This window comes from Camelus dromedarius, chromosome 1, assembly GCF_036321535.1.
Source record: "Camelus dromedarius isolate mCamDro1 chromosome 1, mCamDro1.pat, whole genome shotgun sequence".
In the NCBI taxonomy this organism is placed as follows: domain Eukaryota; kingdom Metazoa; phylum Chordata; class Mammalia; order Artiodactyla; family Camelidae; genus Camelus; species Camelus dromedarius.
The window spans coordinates 50,869,786-50,887,084 of NC_087436.1; the positions used below are offsets into that span (position 1 = coordinate 50,869,786).

The following is a 17,299-nucleotide window of genomic DNA, read 5'->3' on the forward strand; positions in this document are numbered from 1 at the left end:
AAGTGGTTCCCTAGGACTAATCCATACTCAAGGGGAGGGGGTTACACAAGGGCATGAACACCAGGAAGGGGTCATTGTAGGTCATTTTAGATGCTGTATATGAGACACACACACACTATTACGGACTTAATTGTCCCACCCTGGTATGTATATTTAATCTTAACCCTCACTAGGTCAAAATATCACCCTCTTTGGAGATGAGGCCTTTAACGAGGTGATTAAGTTAAATGAGACCATTCAGATTGGTCCTAACCCAGTATGATTGCTGTCCTTATAAGAGGAGGAAATTTGGACAACAGAGGGAGATGCTAGGGATGTGTGTGCTCAGAAAAGGCTCTGTGAGGGCACTGTGAGAAGGCGGAAACCAAACCTGCCAACACCTTGATCTGGGGCTTCCCAGCCTCCAGAACTGTGAGAAAAGTAATTTCTATTGTTTAAGCCACCCAGTGTGCGGTATTTTGTTGTGGCAGCCTGAACACACTAATATACACATGCATAAAATTTTAAAAGAAAAGGTTTTTCATAATGTTTAAATTTCATGGTAATCAGAATCTCTCTTCTTTTTTCCCCTTGAAATTGCAGGAGCAGTGTTCCTTCAGTTGGGACTGGGGGCCTTCCTTTCCTACCCAGGGCATCTGGAAAGATGTTAGAATTGAAGCCTATAATATTTGTCATTTGGAATCCTTCACATTTTCCCCCATCTATGGTAAGCTTCGAGATGTGATTTCTTGTTTTTCTTTTTTGAGCCTTTTCTGTGTTATAAAATTGGGTTTATAATTTGAATATAGAGATACACAGTTGGCCCTTGAGCAGCATGGTTTGAACTGTGCAGGTTTACTTATATGCAGAATTTTTTCAAGAAATACTGCCGTATTCGATCTGAGGTCTGTTGCATCCACGGATTTGGAACTGCGGATCTGGAGGGCTGACTTTGAGCATCAGTGGATTTTGGTACCACCAGTGGGTCCTGGAATGAATCCCCTGTGGATACTGAGGGATGACTGTAGTTTTCAGAAACGTATTTTTTAAAATTTATGGCACATTAAGTTCATAAAAGTGAAAAATATATACAAACTGATTCGTCATGAAAATTTACTACATAAAACAGGTTGGTAGGTGGATACCTTTTAAAGTATTCTGCAACATAAAAAATGAGAGAAAGCAAGCAAGCAAGCAGGCAGCTCTGAGTTGTCTGAGCTGAATATTCTTTCTTAAAAGAACTGGGGCTCCTAGCTGTTACTTCTTTTTGCTGCCTCTGTAGTCATTTTCCCAACTCCTTGGTGCTGAGTTCTTGGTTTGCACAAATCAGTGGGCTGACTTCCTAGCCCTGCACATCTTCTGCTCTGAAGGCCATGACACACCAGCCTTGTTAAGAGGTGAAAGTAAACTGAAAGGTAAACAAGGCATCTCATCAGCTAAAGAAAATAACTTTTTTCACTTGAAGGGAGCACTGAAGAAAAACTCAGAAACCTCACCGATGTCGATGAACTGGTTAAAAGCTGGTCAAATATTTGTTGAGTTCTTTGCCCAGCACTGTGTGTTTTTGGTGTAGAAAGAAATACGATGTGTTTACTCATCCCTGCACATTGGTTGGGGTGGGGAAGGGAGACAGAACAATTACCAAACCAAACTAGATTGTCTCATAGTCTTTGGGATGGGAACCCCAGTAGTTCAGAAAATCAAAGATCAAAGGATTTGAGAAGTGTGGGAAATCAGGGTAACGGTGGAGGCAAGCGGGATTTTAGATGCCAGGTCACGATGCTCAGTCTAATTACGTGCAGGCCTAACTAGATGAAATCTGTAAACAAGTACGTGGTGTGTCCCTGCCAGAGTTCTTTTGTCTTTTGGGCCCTGGTGACTGTGGATTGTGCTTCAGTGGAACCAGATCTGTGTTTTCTAAAGGCAGAAGACAAAAGCAAATCAGAGATGTTTGATAATTGAGGAGGCTATCAGGTGCTGCTGGCATTTTTAAATGTTAAGAAGGCATTAGAAGTTCTAATGTAAATTGCACATACAAATGTGGCAGTTTAGAGCTTTCTAGTTCTTAAACTGTTCTTCAGAGGCTCAACCCGAACTGAGCTTTGCTGCTATAATCAAATAATGGTTCATTTACCTTCATCTCCACCGATAATTTTTCTCAGGTATATATAATAAAATCTGTTGTAAGAGGGGTCTGATTTTACCAAAAGTTACTTTTTTAATAGTTTTCAAGTTTAATCAGTGTTTTAGGTGGTTTGCCAAAAAATGCTATGAGTTCCAGGTATCCTGATATCTGAAAAAATTTAAATAACACTGCTGTAGTTTAATTTAAAATTTTGAATATGGAGCTAAACATTTCTCCTTTAATCATTAGGGCTCAGTTTATTAGCCATTAGTGACTGGGTGAATTTTATTTGAATTAAATAAATTTAAGCGATGCTTAAGATTTAATTTAGATTCTTTGTAATCAATTACCCACATCAGTTGTATTTTTGATGTTTTGTGACTATGATATATTTTGTACTTAACAGAGAGAAAAATGTTTCCTGTTCAGAAGATGTGTTCTATGTATATTAAACAGTAATTCTTTTATTTCTGATTAATTTTATAGATTTCAGTTTGGTTACTTGATGTAATAAAAAAATTGCAGCATAAACTTACAAAAGCATTAGGAGAGGAACTTCCTTTAGGAGTTTTTTTTGGATTTTTTTTTTTTCAGTTTGTATTTGGAAGAGAGTAATCATCACTGAAATCAATAGAAATTTAAAAGTTGAAGAATAATGGAGAATAAACTAGTATATTCGGGATACTTTTTGCATTTATTTGGTACATGCTATGAGGCAGGCATTTTGAGAGTTATGAAACATTTTAAAAAATGATTAATTCATAATCAAAAACATAATACAATTTTTATCTAAAATCAAATACTGAATTAATTTTTAAAAAAGTTAAGTGTGATATGAGGTTAGTCAAAACTAATGCGGGGGAGGGTATAGCTCAAGTGGTAGAGCACATGCTTAGCATGCACGAGGTCCCGGGTTCAATCCCCAGTGCCTCCACTAAAATAATAAATAAATAAACTTACTACACCCCCCCCCCCAAAACCTTTAAAAGAAAGGACTGCATGAAATTAAAAAAAAAATACAGAAAAAAAAACCTCATGCAAGCAGTGGCTAATCTCTGTGTAATAGTACCACAGATAGTTTGTATTTTATTCTTCTAAATTTCTGTACTGAGCCTGTATTGTTTCCACAGTAAGGGAAGAAAGTAGATAAACTAATCTATCTAGTAATTTCAGCCAAATCATTATGAAAGGCTGAACTAATTTAACTTTGTGGCACTTTCTGCCTATTGAGGCTAGAAGAAAATAACCTTTTTGCTTTTCCAAATATTCAGTTTATTTCTTAATTTAAAATTAGTGACTTTACCCCTAAAGATCAAACCATAGTTCTCCTATTTAATTGTACACAGTATGACAGAAAAAAGGCTTTTAGACTTTTAAAAATTAACTTGAAATTTTTGTGAATTAGTTTTCTTTATACATGTGTTTTTCTGCATTCTTATTTCTTAGCATAATGGTTTCTAACTTCTGCACTTTTCAATATCCTGTGGTCATTTGTTTGATTTTGCCCTAACTTCAGTTTCCTAAGTGACTTCATATATTCTTAATGTTTAAAGCAATAAAAACAGATTTATATTTGAAAAAAATACTGAGGTCAAAGGAAAACGAGAATTATTCCCGTTATCTCTTAGGCTCTTGTCATTTATCTGGGTTTTAAGAGATAGCAATTCATTGGTGTGACCTTCTTTAAAACCTCCTTAGAAAATACTTATTTGAATGTATGTATGTGTGTGTTTAAGAGAGACAGAAGCAGAAACAGAGAGACAGAGAGACATGTATTCATTTACTGACCATCTCCATGCTAGGTCTTTCATGTTGTAACCTGATGTGAATTGTTCACATTAGGCCCTAAAATTTGTTAGGGGTAGGGGATGGCTGTCTAGTTTATGAGCTTTTCCTAAGGTTACATAAACATATTAAGTCCAAGTATGTAGTAAGTACATTCTGATGAAACACTACATTGTTTAATCTTCTATCATAGAAAAAAATAGCATTTTTCAACATATGACTCTTCCTCTTCAGCTAAGGTGAGCTGTGGATCTTGGACTTGGACTTGGGCACTTCCATTCCTCAGAGATGCTGCCTTCTGTGACCCACATTTACTTGCTGCCCTTAGCCTAAAGCACCCCTTCCTTCATTCTCGAAGAACTAGCCTTTGAGTTGGAGGAGTGGGTCAAGCTTTCAGCATGACCCTGACCTGCCCAACAGAGAGGCCTGTGTTGAAGGTCATTGTAGCCCTTTGTTTACGGCTTAATACAGAGAATACAGTGTTACAATTTTGCAAAAGATTTGTCAGTCTTGTTTAGTGCATTGTTTGATGCATTCATTTTTTTTTCTTGCATTCATTCTGAATCACTTTTTCATTCATCTTTGAATTACATTACCCATAAAATGATAGTCTTCACCCTTGGAAATATATTTTGAGGTAGGTAGGTTGCTTGAATAATCTCGTCTGATTAGGAGATTGTTGTACGGTTGATATTTTTTCTCTGGAGTTTACAAATGTATCCTTGTTTTGGTGTGGGGGGTTGGATTTTGCTTTGTATCTGTTTTGCCTTGATTTTATCTTTGAGGATTTTTGTCCTGCTGAGTAGGCAAGGAGAACTTGCTGCTTGATAAAGAAGGGGAAAACAGCTGTTGTAACTAACCGTGCGCCTGCTTTACTGGCTTATGCAAGCTGTTAGCTCTTTGAAAAGCAGCTACTAAAGTCTGTCCTCCACTTCTGCAGGAGCACCGGATAATATCCTGCATTTGAGCTTAAATATTCTGTGGCCTGGTCATTTCAGCTGCTTGTCGTTGCTGTTCCTTCAAATGCACACGACTCCCGTTTCACTGCAGCTTTGCATCACCTATGAAAGATGCAAGAAGAGTGGGTAAAAGGAGCTGGGAGGAGCTCAGCAGGGCGAAGCTCATTGAGGCAGCTGTCCTTGAATAGCACCCCCCCCCCCCCCGGCGAGATGAAGCATCCTTTTCATCTTACATAAGCAATATACCAGCATTTGCAGATCCATCCCATGCTGACCTGAATGTTCTTCCATGTCCCTGCTGGTTCTTAATCCTCCTAAATGCCATCCTGTATTCTTAACTGTGACCTTTGGGTGTATTTTGCTTCTTTATGTAGATTCAGCATCTCTGGGACTGGGGTATAATTTATAGGGCCTGTCAAGTTTCACAGACAGTAAAGATTCAAGAAATAGATTTCCGCTGTTTGACAGAAATGCTCACATAACTGTTGTGATGCCCTTATCAGATAGTTAGGTTACAGCGATGGCATTTTGACAAAAGGAGGAACTGTGGCCCCATGTAATTATGCATTTAGTGGAGGGTCAGACACATTCTTTATATTTGTAGATTTCAGTGTTCTTTCTTTTTTACAAAGACTCTCATGTTAAGAGGCTAACATTGTTACAGTCCCTTGAAGCTTTGTTTCACATTACCCGTATTTGCCATTTGGACTTGGGACCCTGAAGGACAAAAAGCATCTTTGCTTTTGGTCTTCCTTATTGTTCATATCCAAATTTCAATCTGTGTGTGTCTGCTAGTGTCTTCCTTTTTGATCTGCACATCTGTGAGAGATGCATGGAAGGTGCAGAGCACTGGCATCAGGAAACCTGGGCCCTTGTCCTGTCCACCTGCTCCGGAGGTTTTGAGGTGGGTTCTGCAGCCAGGACCTCAGAAACCTCGTCTACAAAGTGACTAGCTCGCCTGGTTCCTTCTGCCTCCTGCATCCCATGGTTCCTTCCCTGTGTTTGTAAATTACAGCAGTCATTACAACCTAGTGAAGGTGTAAGTGTGGAGGAACCCAGCTCTTCTTGAAGCTAGGTATATGACTGAATGTAGACACTGATACTTGAGGCTTAGTGACCATCAGTTAAAGCAAGGCTTAAGGTGTGGTTTGATGGTAAGTCTTTCCGGTAGTTATGACACACTTGGATGAGTGTAACTCAGCCATCTTCCTGTTTTTTTACTTCCATGTCTTCTTACACTTTCCCTCCCCCTCTTAGACAACTGAATTCTTATTTCCTGACCACATCTTGACAAAGAAGTAGATTATATAGGAATATAAAAGTTGTTGGCACGTTTGAGAGGATTTTACAGTTTAGCATGTTGGCCACATCTACACAAATTGGAGTTTTCTTGAAAGACTGCGTGAAGCAGGAGCCACACATCAATCTGGGCTGCAGAGCTGGTTGCCTTTCTGCAGATTCCCATTCAAGTCAGACTCACGGTGACTTGTTCGTTTGTTTTTAAAGAAACCCCACTTAATCAGCTTTGGGAGAATCTGAAAATGGATCAGCAGCCAGAACCACATTCTCTGCCGTCCCCTGGGTTGCCTGTCTGGTCGAGGGTCTGTGAATCTGTAGTGTCTTCTGCAGGGAGCAGGACATCGTTGAGCCTCCAAGCCAGGGAAGGCCTCAACTTGTAGAGAGAGCAGGTCAGCCTGCCTGTCCACCTGGTTGGGATGAGTTCCTGTCCTGTTTGGGCCCAGAGTTGATCAGTCAGGGTGAGAAAGGATGCAAAAAAAAACTTGGTGTAATTGGGAGGGAGACCTGGGAGGGGAGTTTGAGTCATTTAGTAATTTTTTTTTAAGTAACCTTTCTTCTTTCCTGTCCCATCTCCAGTACTTTGTCCATTTTTGAAATGATCTTGCATTCCACCTCAGGAGAGCTGGGGTGATAGGTGTTCTTTGGGAAAGGGTAACTTGTTAGTGCTAGAAGACTTAAGCTAGGAAGCTGTGTTCTAGAAATGGGTCTTAATTTTTCAGAGGGAGCTCTCCTTAACTAGAAATAGGATTCTATATTTTAAAATTAGCAAGTGAAAAGAAGTGTCCAGGAAAATTATTATTTAAGACTCTAAATGTGCTTTGTGAACCTAAACTACTTAAAATCTCTGTGGCTTCTGGAAGGAAGCATTATTGTCCATTTGGAAGAAGAAAAGAAGACAAAAGATGTTAGTGTAGTGTATCTGGTAATGACACAATAGACTTGTAAATCTTCATACTGGGTTTTTGTTTGTTTGTGGGAGGGAAGTAATTAGGTTTATTTATTTATCTATTTTTTAGTGGAGGTACTAGGGATTGAACCCAGGACCTTGTGCATGCTAAGCATGCAGTCTACCCTGAGCTATACCCTCTCCCCCCATATTGGATTTTTAATTCCATAACCTTCATTTTTTCATCTAGTGGCACCCCAGACAGTTAACAGGATGAACTCCAGAGGAGTGCCAGTTTACTGTAGAACTTTCCACGTGAGAAGCAATAGAAGTGGGAATTTTGCCAGTACCCTTTGGGAATTTCACCATTTGTCCTCCTGCTGGAGGCCCTTGCAGTTCTCCACTGCAGAGGAAGTGAAAGGGAACAGCAGAGGAGCCTGCTCGAACTTGGTGGTTATTGGTTGGTAGGAGATAAGACCTTTAGGTGGAAATGAAAGAAAAGTGGATTTCCAGTCAGTGCAGAGAATGACTTTCCAGTAGTCAAGCGTAGCAAAAAGGAAGGCAGAGGCTTTTGTCATTACAGATATTAGAGACAGATTAGGATGGCCTTTTAGGGGAATATTCTAAGTTAGGCATCAGCAAACTTTTCCTGTAAAGGGTCATGAAGTAAATATTTTTTTTAGCTTTTTGGGCCATATGGCCTTTGTTGCAGTTACTCAGCTCTGCCCTTGTAGCCCAAGGGTAACCAAAGACTGTATAACAGTGAGCATGGCTGCTGTCTGGCCTGCCCGGCTGTCAGGACAGCATACTGAGGACTGGGTGGCTTCAACCACAGAAATGGACTCCTCACAGATCTGGAAGTTGGGAAGTCCAAGATCAAGGTGCTGGTTGAATGGGTTTGTGGTGAGGGCCTGCTTCCTGGCTTGTAGATGGCCACCTTTCCAGTTATGTTCTCACCTGGTGGCAGGAGGGAGGGAGACTGAGACAGAAAGAGAGGGGGAAATTGATCTCTTCTTCTTCTCATAAGGCTGCCATCCAATCAGAATAGGAGCCCACCCTTGTGAGCTCACTTAACCTAATTACCTCCCCAAAGACCCTATCTCTATATAGAGTCACACTGGGGGCTAGGGCTTCAGTATATGAATTTGAGGGGTGGGGATGTTACAATTCAGCCCATCGCAGCTGTGTTCCAATAAAATTTTATTTATAAAAACAGAAAGAGGTCCAGGTTTGACCCAGGGACCAGAGGTTTGCCAGCGTGTGGTCTAGAGTAGATTAAACACTCATCAGAAAGTAGGCTAGGTGATCAATCAGCATACTTCTAGTTCAGAAGTTTTGAGAATCTGTGCTGTTGTGGATAAAGACTCATCCAAAAGACATATTTGGTGTCTGTCATAACTTGACATCATTAAAGCGAACGTTCTTCTATATAATAAGACCCCCCGCCCCCCAACCCACTGTAATAGTTGAGCACCAGTAAGACATAGTTTTGGGGAAATTATTTGGATGAGGCTGGCATAACTTAGATGTTAAGTGTACAGTCTCTAGTTTCAGACTGTCTTGGTTTATATCCAAGCTCTGCCACTTACTAGCTGTGTGAACTTGGGTAAGTTACTTAACTTCTCTGTTTTCTTATTTATAAAATGATTATAATAATAGAGTTTACCTTATAGTAATGGTGTGATGTTTAAATAAATTAATACATGTTGAGATCATAAGACAATGCCTAGCTCATAGTCAATTCTTGGTAAATGTTATCTATTTTTATTTCTTGAGATAAAAGATAGTAAGGGAAGCCAGAGGGACTACGATTGGGAGCTAAAGTTCATGTAGCTGTCAAACATTTAGCGATATTTTAGGGAGTAAACAGCTTTGGATCAGATTGGAATATGTACTTCTGTTTAAAAACAGTAAAAATGTGGTAAAGGGAAAACTGAGAGACGAAATATATACTTAATAGGAGAAAAGTGTCTTTAATAAAAAAAAATATGGTCGTCTTGATATATTTCACTGCATCTCAGAAAAACTGGGAGGCTCTGGGTGAATAAACTGTAAAATTGGCTGAACTGGAATAAACCTACTTCAGGCTCAGTGACCAGTATTCCGAAGGATAAATTATCCAATAAATAAAAATAGTTCTTAAGCCTGGGATTAGTTTTACTCCAGTGTGCATCAAATCCATCTACACATTTGGCTGGTGTGAGATGTAGGTGATGAGACGTGATGTGATCATCATTAGAACAAGTCTGGTGTGGTTCCACATTCGTAAGGAATGCCAGCTATGAAGTCTTTGGTCATCGATCAGCACACAAACTTACCTCTTCTTTCTTTTGCAGTAAAGCCACAGTTATCAATCCCCTCCTTATTTGTAGGAGAAGCTATTCCTCAGCCGGTAGCCTTCTCTTGTCCCTTCTACAGAGAGAAAAACAAACCACTAAACAAGAACTTGCTCAGTTTCTTGCCGTGAATCATACAGACTTAACTGCACCTGTGCCGGTCACGGCTCTTCTCCCTTCCGTGGCAGTAAAGAGTGAGACCTTCCACTGGTGCCTCTGACACCTCCCGGCTAGCCTTTTTGGGTGTGTCATCTCTCGTCTCTCCTGTGGAACCTAAAAAATAAAGCTCTGTTTTTCTGCTCCTGTCCAAAGCCTGCTTCGGCATATTGTCTTATTTAAAAACACAGCCAAAACACCAGCCCAGTCCGGGAGACATTAGACAAACCATGGGTGGTGGAGGAAGGGGTTATATGGCACATAACATAAAACTCCAGTTCAAAGCCTTCCTGGGACAGTCGGCCCTCTTCCTTAGGCAGCAGTCTCATCTTTCTTTTCTCCCATTACCTTCCTCTTTGGCCTTGCTCCCTCTTCTTTTTCTCGTCCCACTCTCCATCCCTGGATTTTCCAAGTGGTCCTTTCCATCCTTTTCTGCACAGATAGAAGAGTCAAGCCTCTCTGCTCCTTTGCTCCTTCCATTTGCAACCTGGTATATCACTGGGCTGGGGCCTCTAGTGACATTTTAAATGCAAATCTGATCATGTTATTCTTTCTGATGAAAAATCTTCAGTGGCTCCCCATTAATCAAGGGTGAAGTCACTAAACTCCTCACGTGACCCAGTGTGAGCTGGACCCCATTTACCTCCACTGTCATGCTGACCTCTCTCATCAGTTTCATCATTCCTCAAGTCCCTGTTGCGGCATTGCTCTTTCTCACGGCTCTTCACACGTGCCTTTTGCTGTGCCTGGAATGCTTGTCTTCCTCTGAACTTAGCTAAAGCGTCCTTCTGGGCTCAGCTAGATGTGGCTTTTTCGTAAAGGCCTTTCCGTCACCCTCTGTAAGTTCGGTGTCCTTCCCTCCTTTGATTATTTATTTAACTGCCGTTTAGTTCTCCCATCCTAGTATTATCACACTTTTGCGCTTGTCCATATCCCATTAGGCTCGTAGCCCCTGCGGGCAGGGGCCTTGTTTATTTATCCTGGTCACTGTTTAAGCCCCATCACTTAGCAAACTGCATGGCACGAAGATGGTTCTCAGTAAATATTTCTTGGATAAATAATCTACATTTAAAATGTGTATTTTTTTTCACAATTTGATTAATTCTGATATATCTAAGTTTATCCCTTAGTATTAAAACCTCAATATTTTTCTTTATCAAAAGGAGCAAGTGTGTATCCACCTTATGTTATCTTTTCATTGGTAATTTTCTACTTGTGCCCTATTTATAAAGTTTTTGTGACTTAACAATTGTGACATTTTTAGAGTGGATGTATATATAAACTACTTAATTTTAGTTATTCTTCAGGATGAAGGACTGAACATTAAAAGACAGTTTTCACTGAACTTCGGATCATGATAGCGTTTGTGAAGCTCTTAGTCGTTTAGAAGCTGCTTTGGTCTTTTTCTCAATGAATCCTGCGTAATATATGTGTGTATTTTTTCCCTTTTTATCTTTATGCTTTAGATGACCGTACCCAGGAGTGGAATCTTGAAATAGAGTCTTCTTTTGATGTTGTCAGTTCAAAGCCAGTTTCTGGCCAAGTGATTGTAGCCATCCCTAAACTGCAAACACGGCAGACGCACGGCATTAAACTTCAGCATGGGGAAAGGATTGTTAAGCTCTTTGTGAAAATTAACAAGGTGAACGGTGGTACTTCCAGAGCAGTACTAAAATGAAAAACAGTAGTGTTCAAAAGAAATGGAAGGGACTGAGTATGAAAGAAAAATGTACTTCTATTCTCTCCTTTACTTTTAACTTGTCATACATATTGTGGGTGTGCAAGTTAAGGAATGATTTTCCCAAACTTTAACAGTAAGAAAATGGGGGTTCTATAATTAATTTGGCATTTTTTCCTCTCTAGAGGTCAGGTGTGTTATATTTTAATTTTTCTGCAGTCTTCACACTATCCTCAATCCAAAATACATCTTAACCATTATATTTAAATACTGTGATTGTCTTTGGTATTGGTGAATTATTTTAAATATGGGTGCTTATTCTCCATGCAGAATTCTAATTCTAAACTTATGATCTTTCATGAGTAGAAGTGGACTGGGTTTTCCCTTTTCTTTTTCCTTTTTTCGTTCCTCTAATTGACAGTTGTGAGCTGGAAAGAATGGAGCAAATCAACATGCAGTAACTGTTCAGATAAAGTAAGATCTCAGAATACTTTCTAGTTCTGGGGTTGAAAGAAAACTTGACTTGAAATTCCAATTCTAAATATTAAGAATGTAGAATAAATGTCAGCTTGATTATTGGAAATGGGAGGGGTTGTTTTCCTGAACACCCTTGTTATTCTGCTCTTTCTCTTCCCTTTTGGTGTTGATTTTTAAATATTATCTATGGAGTGCTATAATTTGGCATAATACAGGGAGGGAGATTTGTATTGCTTTAGAACCTACAATTTCTGTGCTTGACTATGAGAAATTGATGTGATGTTCTGAATTTCTATATTATTTTGTTGAAAAATATGCCACAGGTTACTTAGAATGACATATTTTATTTCTTAAAAGAATATTATTATAGAGCCTTGGTGGCCTCATGGACATGGAAACCAGACTGGGTACAACATGACAGTTCTTTTTAAGCTGGATGGAGGCCTAAGTTTTGAAAAATCAGCTAAGGTAAGCAATGCTTTAAAATATTTTGTGAAAAAAGGACATTTCTTGTTACAATAGCAGTACAGATCTTTTCAGGAAAAGAAGAAACCAACAAAACTCCTGTAACCCCCACCACTCAAAGATAATTGCTAGTAACAGATACATGCTCTCAGAAGCTTCCGTGTATGTGTGTATTTATATTTTTTAATGGATCAGACTTTGCATGTTATTTTATTGCTGTACGGAGCTCAAGTTAGAAAAGGAGTGAGAAAGATCCTTCAGATTTGGCAATAAGGAGATGACTGGTGACTTCTACCAGAATGGAAATCAGACCGTAGTGGTCAAGGAGTGACTGAAGGTGGGGAAGTAGAGACAATGAGCTTGGCAGCTCTTTAAAAATGTTTGATGGGAGCCACAGTTGAGCCAGGCGGTGGTGATGGCTGGCTGGGGTCAGAAGATTGACTGCACACTGTGCAAATAAGTAAATATATTTTAGAGGGCCAGGTTTTTCACAGATGGAGAAAGGTAGTATACGTATAGAAAGAGAAGCAAGAATGCATTGGAACTGGAACTGACAGTGCAGACTCAATGACTTTAAGTAAATGCAGATAGACATAAAAGTAATTATGGGTGTAAATGCAGGTGTGGGTGTGTTTACACACACACACACACACACACACTCACACTCACACTCTCTTCCTAGCTCTCTCCAGGCCTTCTCAGAGGTCCTAGAATGGTGGCACTCTATTAGCAATGAACAGAGCTAGTATCCAGATCCTGGTTTTTGAATACTACTCTACTAAAAAGAATCAGGGCTCTTTGGAGAAATGACTGATTTGAGGGCTGGAGCCTAGACTATCTTACTGCACTGGGATGTTAGAAGTTACTCAGGAATGATGGGACAGGTTGAAAGGACACAGGAGCCAGTTTAACATTCTCCCACTGGCTAAGTCTGACCAAATTTGAGCATTAAAATAAAGAGTGGTAGTAATAGATTATAACCCACTGAACATAATAAAAATCTTTGAGTGCACACTGATACAAATACATACGTGAATGAGTATTATTCAATATCATTCAGTAAATGAGAGAAAGGAAATTTATCCCTTGAAGGCCAACTAGTTAGTAGCTTAGAAGCAATAACTGAACCAGAATAATAATCATCTGATAACTAACATAGTTATAAATAATTCAGGCAAGAAATAGGAATGAGTGCTAAACCAGAGGGCCAATGTGGCATGAAACACAGGATCTTTACACAGCCTCAAAGCAGCTCTCAGCAAAATACTTACTAATTGTAACGGAGAAAAATATAGTGGAGAAACTTAGCGCACCATAGTGATTAAGTGATGGTGCGCACCCGACAAGCTACAAGAAGAATATCACATCACTTCCTTGATAGTCCTGTTGAAGCAGATAACCAGGATCCAATCATGATAAAGCATCAGGCAATCCCAAATTGAGCTCCGTTAGTGCAAATCTTCACATCTGCTTCAATCTACTGTAATCTTTAGCAATGTCAAGGAAAGACTGAGAACCTCTTCCACAGTGAGAGAGGCCAGAGAGATGTAACAGCTGGGTGCAGTGCCTGATCTTTTTTGCTGTAAACAATGTCATTCAGGCAACCGACACAACTTGAATGGGGTCTCTGGGTGAAGGGTATTAAGGAATTCTTGGTACAATGAGTGAAACTTTTCTGTAAGTTTGAAATTGTTTAGCATAAAAAAGGACACCATTAAGAGAATGAAAGGCAACAAAATCCTGTTGGAAGGGACCTGTAGGCAGGGAAAGACTGAAAAAAGAGTTCCAAAGTAGAGATAGTTGAGAGGGCTAGGTGTCTGATAAGGTCCGGGAGGATGCTGTCGCCACACTAGTGGGCGGCTTCACCAGGGGATGACGGCTCTGTTTTTGTTGTCATAGGGATGAAAAATAAAATAACATATATAGAGGAAACTAAGGAGCTTGAGGATGGAGGTACTTTTGAAGATTTCTGGGACCACTTAAGGTCTTTTTTCTTTCTGTGGGAATTGCGAACTCTCTTTCTGTGCAATTTCAAGAGGAAAAATGAACCTGAGAAAGAAAGGTTAGGGAATTCTGGTCAGACAACTCTTTTCTCTCCTGGGAGCTAGGATGTAATGTTGTCATGAGGATAATGGGGGACAAGTCAGGAGTTGGAGGGAAGTGAGGACTTGTGATAAGACAGCCACGGCAGAGAAGGGGCTGGAGGGGCTAGGATGACGTGACAGGATTGTGGGGCAGCACTGAGGGACCAGTGGAGGTTAATACTGTGAACCTCTGTATCTGAGAGTCCGAATACCTTCACTTTGAAGGAACTGTTAATTACTAATTGTGACACTTCAGGCTGGTTTGGCGGTGTTTTGCAAGCTGTTACAGGTGTGTGGTAGGTTTGATATTGTTTTCTGAGCCTTCTGCCTACCCTGCTTGTACACATGCTAAATAAATCCCTCATATTTGAGCAATACTTTAAAGTTTGAGGTGAATCTTGGGTCTGAAACTAGGTTGTCTTTCTCTGCTGTGGTTTTTGAAATGATCTTCTTGCTTCTAAAATGTTACGGGAACAAGAATTCTGTATCATATAGGAGTCTTAAGGTACTACTTTATTTAGCATCTCAAAACCTTACTATAACATTTTGATCAGTTTTGTGTTTTGCTCATTAGAAGGTTCAGAAGAGAGCTGTGAAGGTGATTAAAGGAAGAAAGGATAAAGGAATAAGATAATTTACCTCGAAGGAGAGCTGATCCTTTAATTTGTTACTTACGGTATTCTTTTCATTCAGGTGTAGTAAGGTAGATGCAGGAGGACTTGAGCTTAAAGTGGAGCACATGAGAATGAGCTTACTCACGGGAGAGGCTGTGTGATAGTCAAGGTTGTGTAACAGTGGGTAACTGAGGAACAACTCAGAAGTCCCTTGCAGTGGGAACTTCAGTGTTTATGTCCATTTGTTCATTTGACTGCGATGGTAGAGGCTGGATCGAATGATCTCTTGTGCCTCCCTACAATTTCATGATTGCGCCGAAGAGGAAACCAGAATGATGTAAACATTTGAGCTCTTTTGCAAGTTTCAGGAATCAATGCTTTTGAAATGTAGATTTAAAAGTATAGATTCTTGCCAAATTTGGTAAGACAGATGACACCTAATTCACCTTTGTTTCCATCCAGGGTGGTTCTTCCAGGGAATTCAGTTTCTTGCCAGTCCTGAGTTTCGTAATGTTTTCAGACTTGTCAGTGTTTCAGCAAGCAAGAAATCTGACTGCTACTTTCCATCATTATTTGTTTCCTGGCAGGAGTCTCTTAGTCTGATGCCTTTTTAGCCCTTATTTGGTGGAAATGTGTCAAACTGGGATTTCTTTTTGTTTTATATTTATTGTGGAGTATAACACACAAGAGAAAGAATAAAGAACGTAAGTGAAACGCTTAATTAATGATCAGAAATTGAACACTTGTGTAACTGTCATCCCAATCAAGAAACAAGAGCATTGCTAGCACCTCAGAAGTTCCCCACTCTTTGTGGGCCTCCCCAGTCACTACCCCTCTGTCCTTTCCCAAAATCTGTTATCTTGACTTCTAACACAAAAGTTTGTTTTTGCCTGTTTTTAAACTTTATATACATGGAACCACATAGTTTGTATTCTTTTGTGTCTGGCTAATTGGGTTCAGTATTATATTTGTGACATTTAGATATGTAGTGTGTAGCTGTAGTTTGTTTACTTACACTGCTGTGTAATATTTCATTGTATTAGACATTCTGCTGTTGAAATCTGGGTCATTTCCGATTTGGGCTCTTCTGGGTAATACTGCTGTGAACATTAGCGTATGACCCAAGGTGCATATGCCCCCAAAGGCATTCCTGCTGGAAGTGGAATTGCCGGGTCCTAGGCTATGGACGGGTTCAGCCTTTGTAGAGAATGCTACGCTGTTTTCCAAAGTGTGTTTCACCTTTACTCCATGTGTTCACATGCTTGCTAACACTCAGTATTGTGTCAGAGGGGACTTTTTTTCCTCATTACCTGCCCCTCCTTATCTCATCCTTATTGTGCATGTACCCTGATGGTTTCATTGTTATCCTGGGCTCGCTTCATGCAAAACTATTCCTGTTTGTAAAATATCTCATTGAAATGTATATTGCTAGGTTTTATAGCTTTCTTGCCTCTCTTCCACTGACATTGGACATTTGCATTTTAAGTTTTTGTTTACTGGATATGTCACAAGACAGCAGCAGAGTTGACTCAGACGGAAGGCCTTGAGGAAGTTACAAATTTTGGTTGCAGAGCATGCAGCAGAGATGTACTGGGTCATAAAAAAAATTCAAGTGCTGTAGGGAAGGGAAAGTGCAGACTACATTTCTTTTGAACAGGGAAGAATATCCTGACGGAATTTTTAAAAAATTGTTGTTGAAAGGAGTAACTTTGTAGTAAGAGTTTAAGTGTGAAGGGAGGTAATATGAGGCAAAATTAACATGTACTTTAAAAATAAATTTAAAAATAAAAATACGTGTTGGGGTATTATATAGTCTGTCAAGCAAGTTATTTCAAGAAGGACCTTAGAATGTATGTCTGGGAGAGTAAGGTTTATCAGTTTAGAAAACCCAACTTGATTTTTTAACAAAAAAGGAAGTTTAGTGTGTAAATGGTAGTGAGAGAAACTGCTATAGGTAAATGGAAAAAAAAAATCTTCCCAATGACTGTTTTTGCCCTTTTCTGCCCAGTTTAATGGAATATTTTTATCCTACGAATTGATGGTATTGAATTGTCGAGGTAATGTGTGTTAAAGGCATAATAAATATTTTGGAATGATAATTATGGTTTTCCCTTCTGGAAAAATAGGAAATCACTTAGTTGATATTTCTCTTTAGCATAATTTATTTTGTAAGACTCTCGTAAGTGTTTCCTACATAAGGTAAATCTTTTTGTTAAAAGCAACAGAAGGTCGTTTCTGTTTATATTTGACCTGGCATCTAGATTCTCTGATTAAATTATTGTAGGGAAAGAGAAAATGTAACGAAATGTATTCCACAGTTAGAAATTGTGTTGCACAGTTCCAAAGCCAGAGGAGGTGAAAGATTGCCCGTAGCTGTTACAATTAGAAAAATAATGGAGATTTTTTTTCTTGAATTTCACTTTGTTCTTTCATTTTTTTATTGAAGTACAGTCAGT

General features: G+C 39.4%; 1 protein-coding gene and 1 long non-coding RNA gene across 4 annotated transcripts in view; one reads left to right on the plus strand and one right to left on the minus strand.

Moving 5' to 3' along the window:
- Nucleotides 1-17,299, plus strand: part of MANBA (mannosidase beta) — a 91,159-nt gene that overhangs the window by 18,851 nt on the left and 55,009 nt on the right. For both annotated transcript variants that reach the window (XR_010380458.1, XM_010980639.3), the window contains exons 5-7: nt 583-706; nt 10,992-11,167; nt 12,038-12,148. Coding sequence is in view for 1 of the 2 variants with exons in the window: in XM_010980639.3 (XP_010978941.1) it covers nt 583-706; nt 10,992-11,167; nt 12,038-12,148 (411 nt within the window). In the remaining variant the exon portion in view is untranslated. The remainder of the gene's footprint in view (nt 1-582; nt 707-10,991; nt 11,168-12,037; nt 12,149-17,299) is intronic.
- LOC135321049 (uncharacterized) lies at nt 4,040-14,964 on the minus strand. Of its 2 annotated transcripts, XR_010380464.1 has the most exons (3): nt 14,905-14,964; nt 9,352-9,445; nt 4,040-4,950 (listed from the first exon to the last, which is right to left on the minus strand). It is a non-coding gene; the product is annotated as an uncharacterized LOC135321049 (long non-coding RNA). The 2 variants fall into 2 exon arrangements; XR_010380462.1 differs by lacking the exon at nt 14,905-14,964 and having other exon boundaries at nt 9,352-10,997.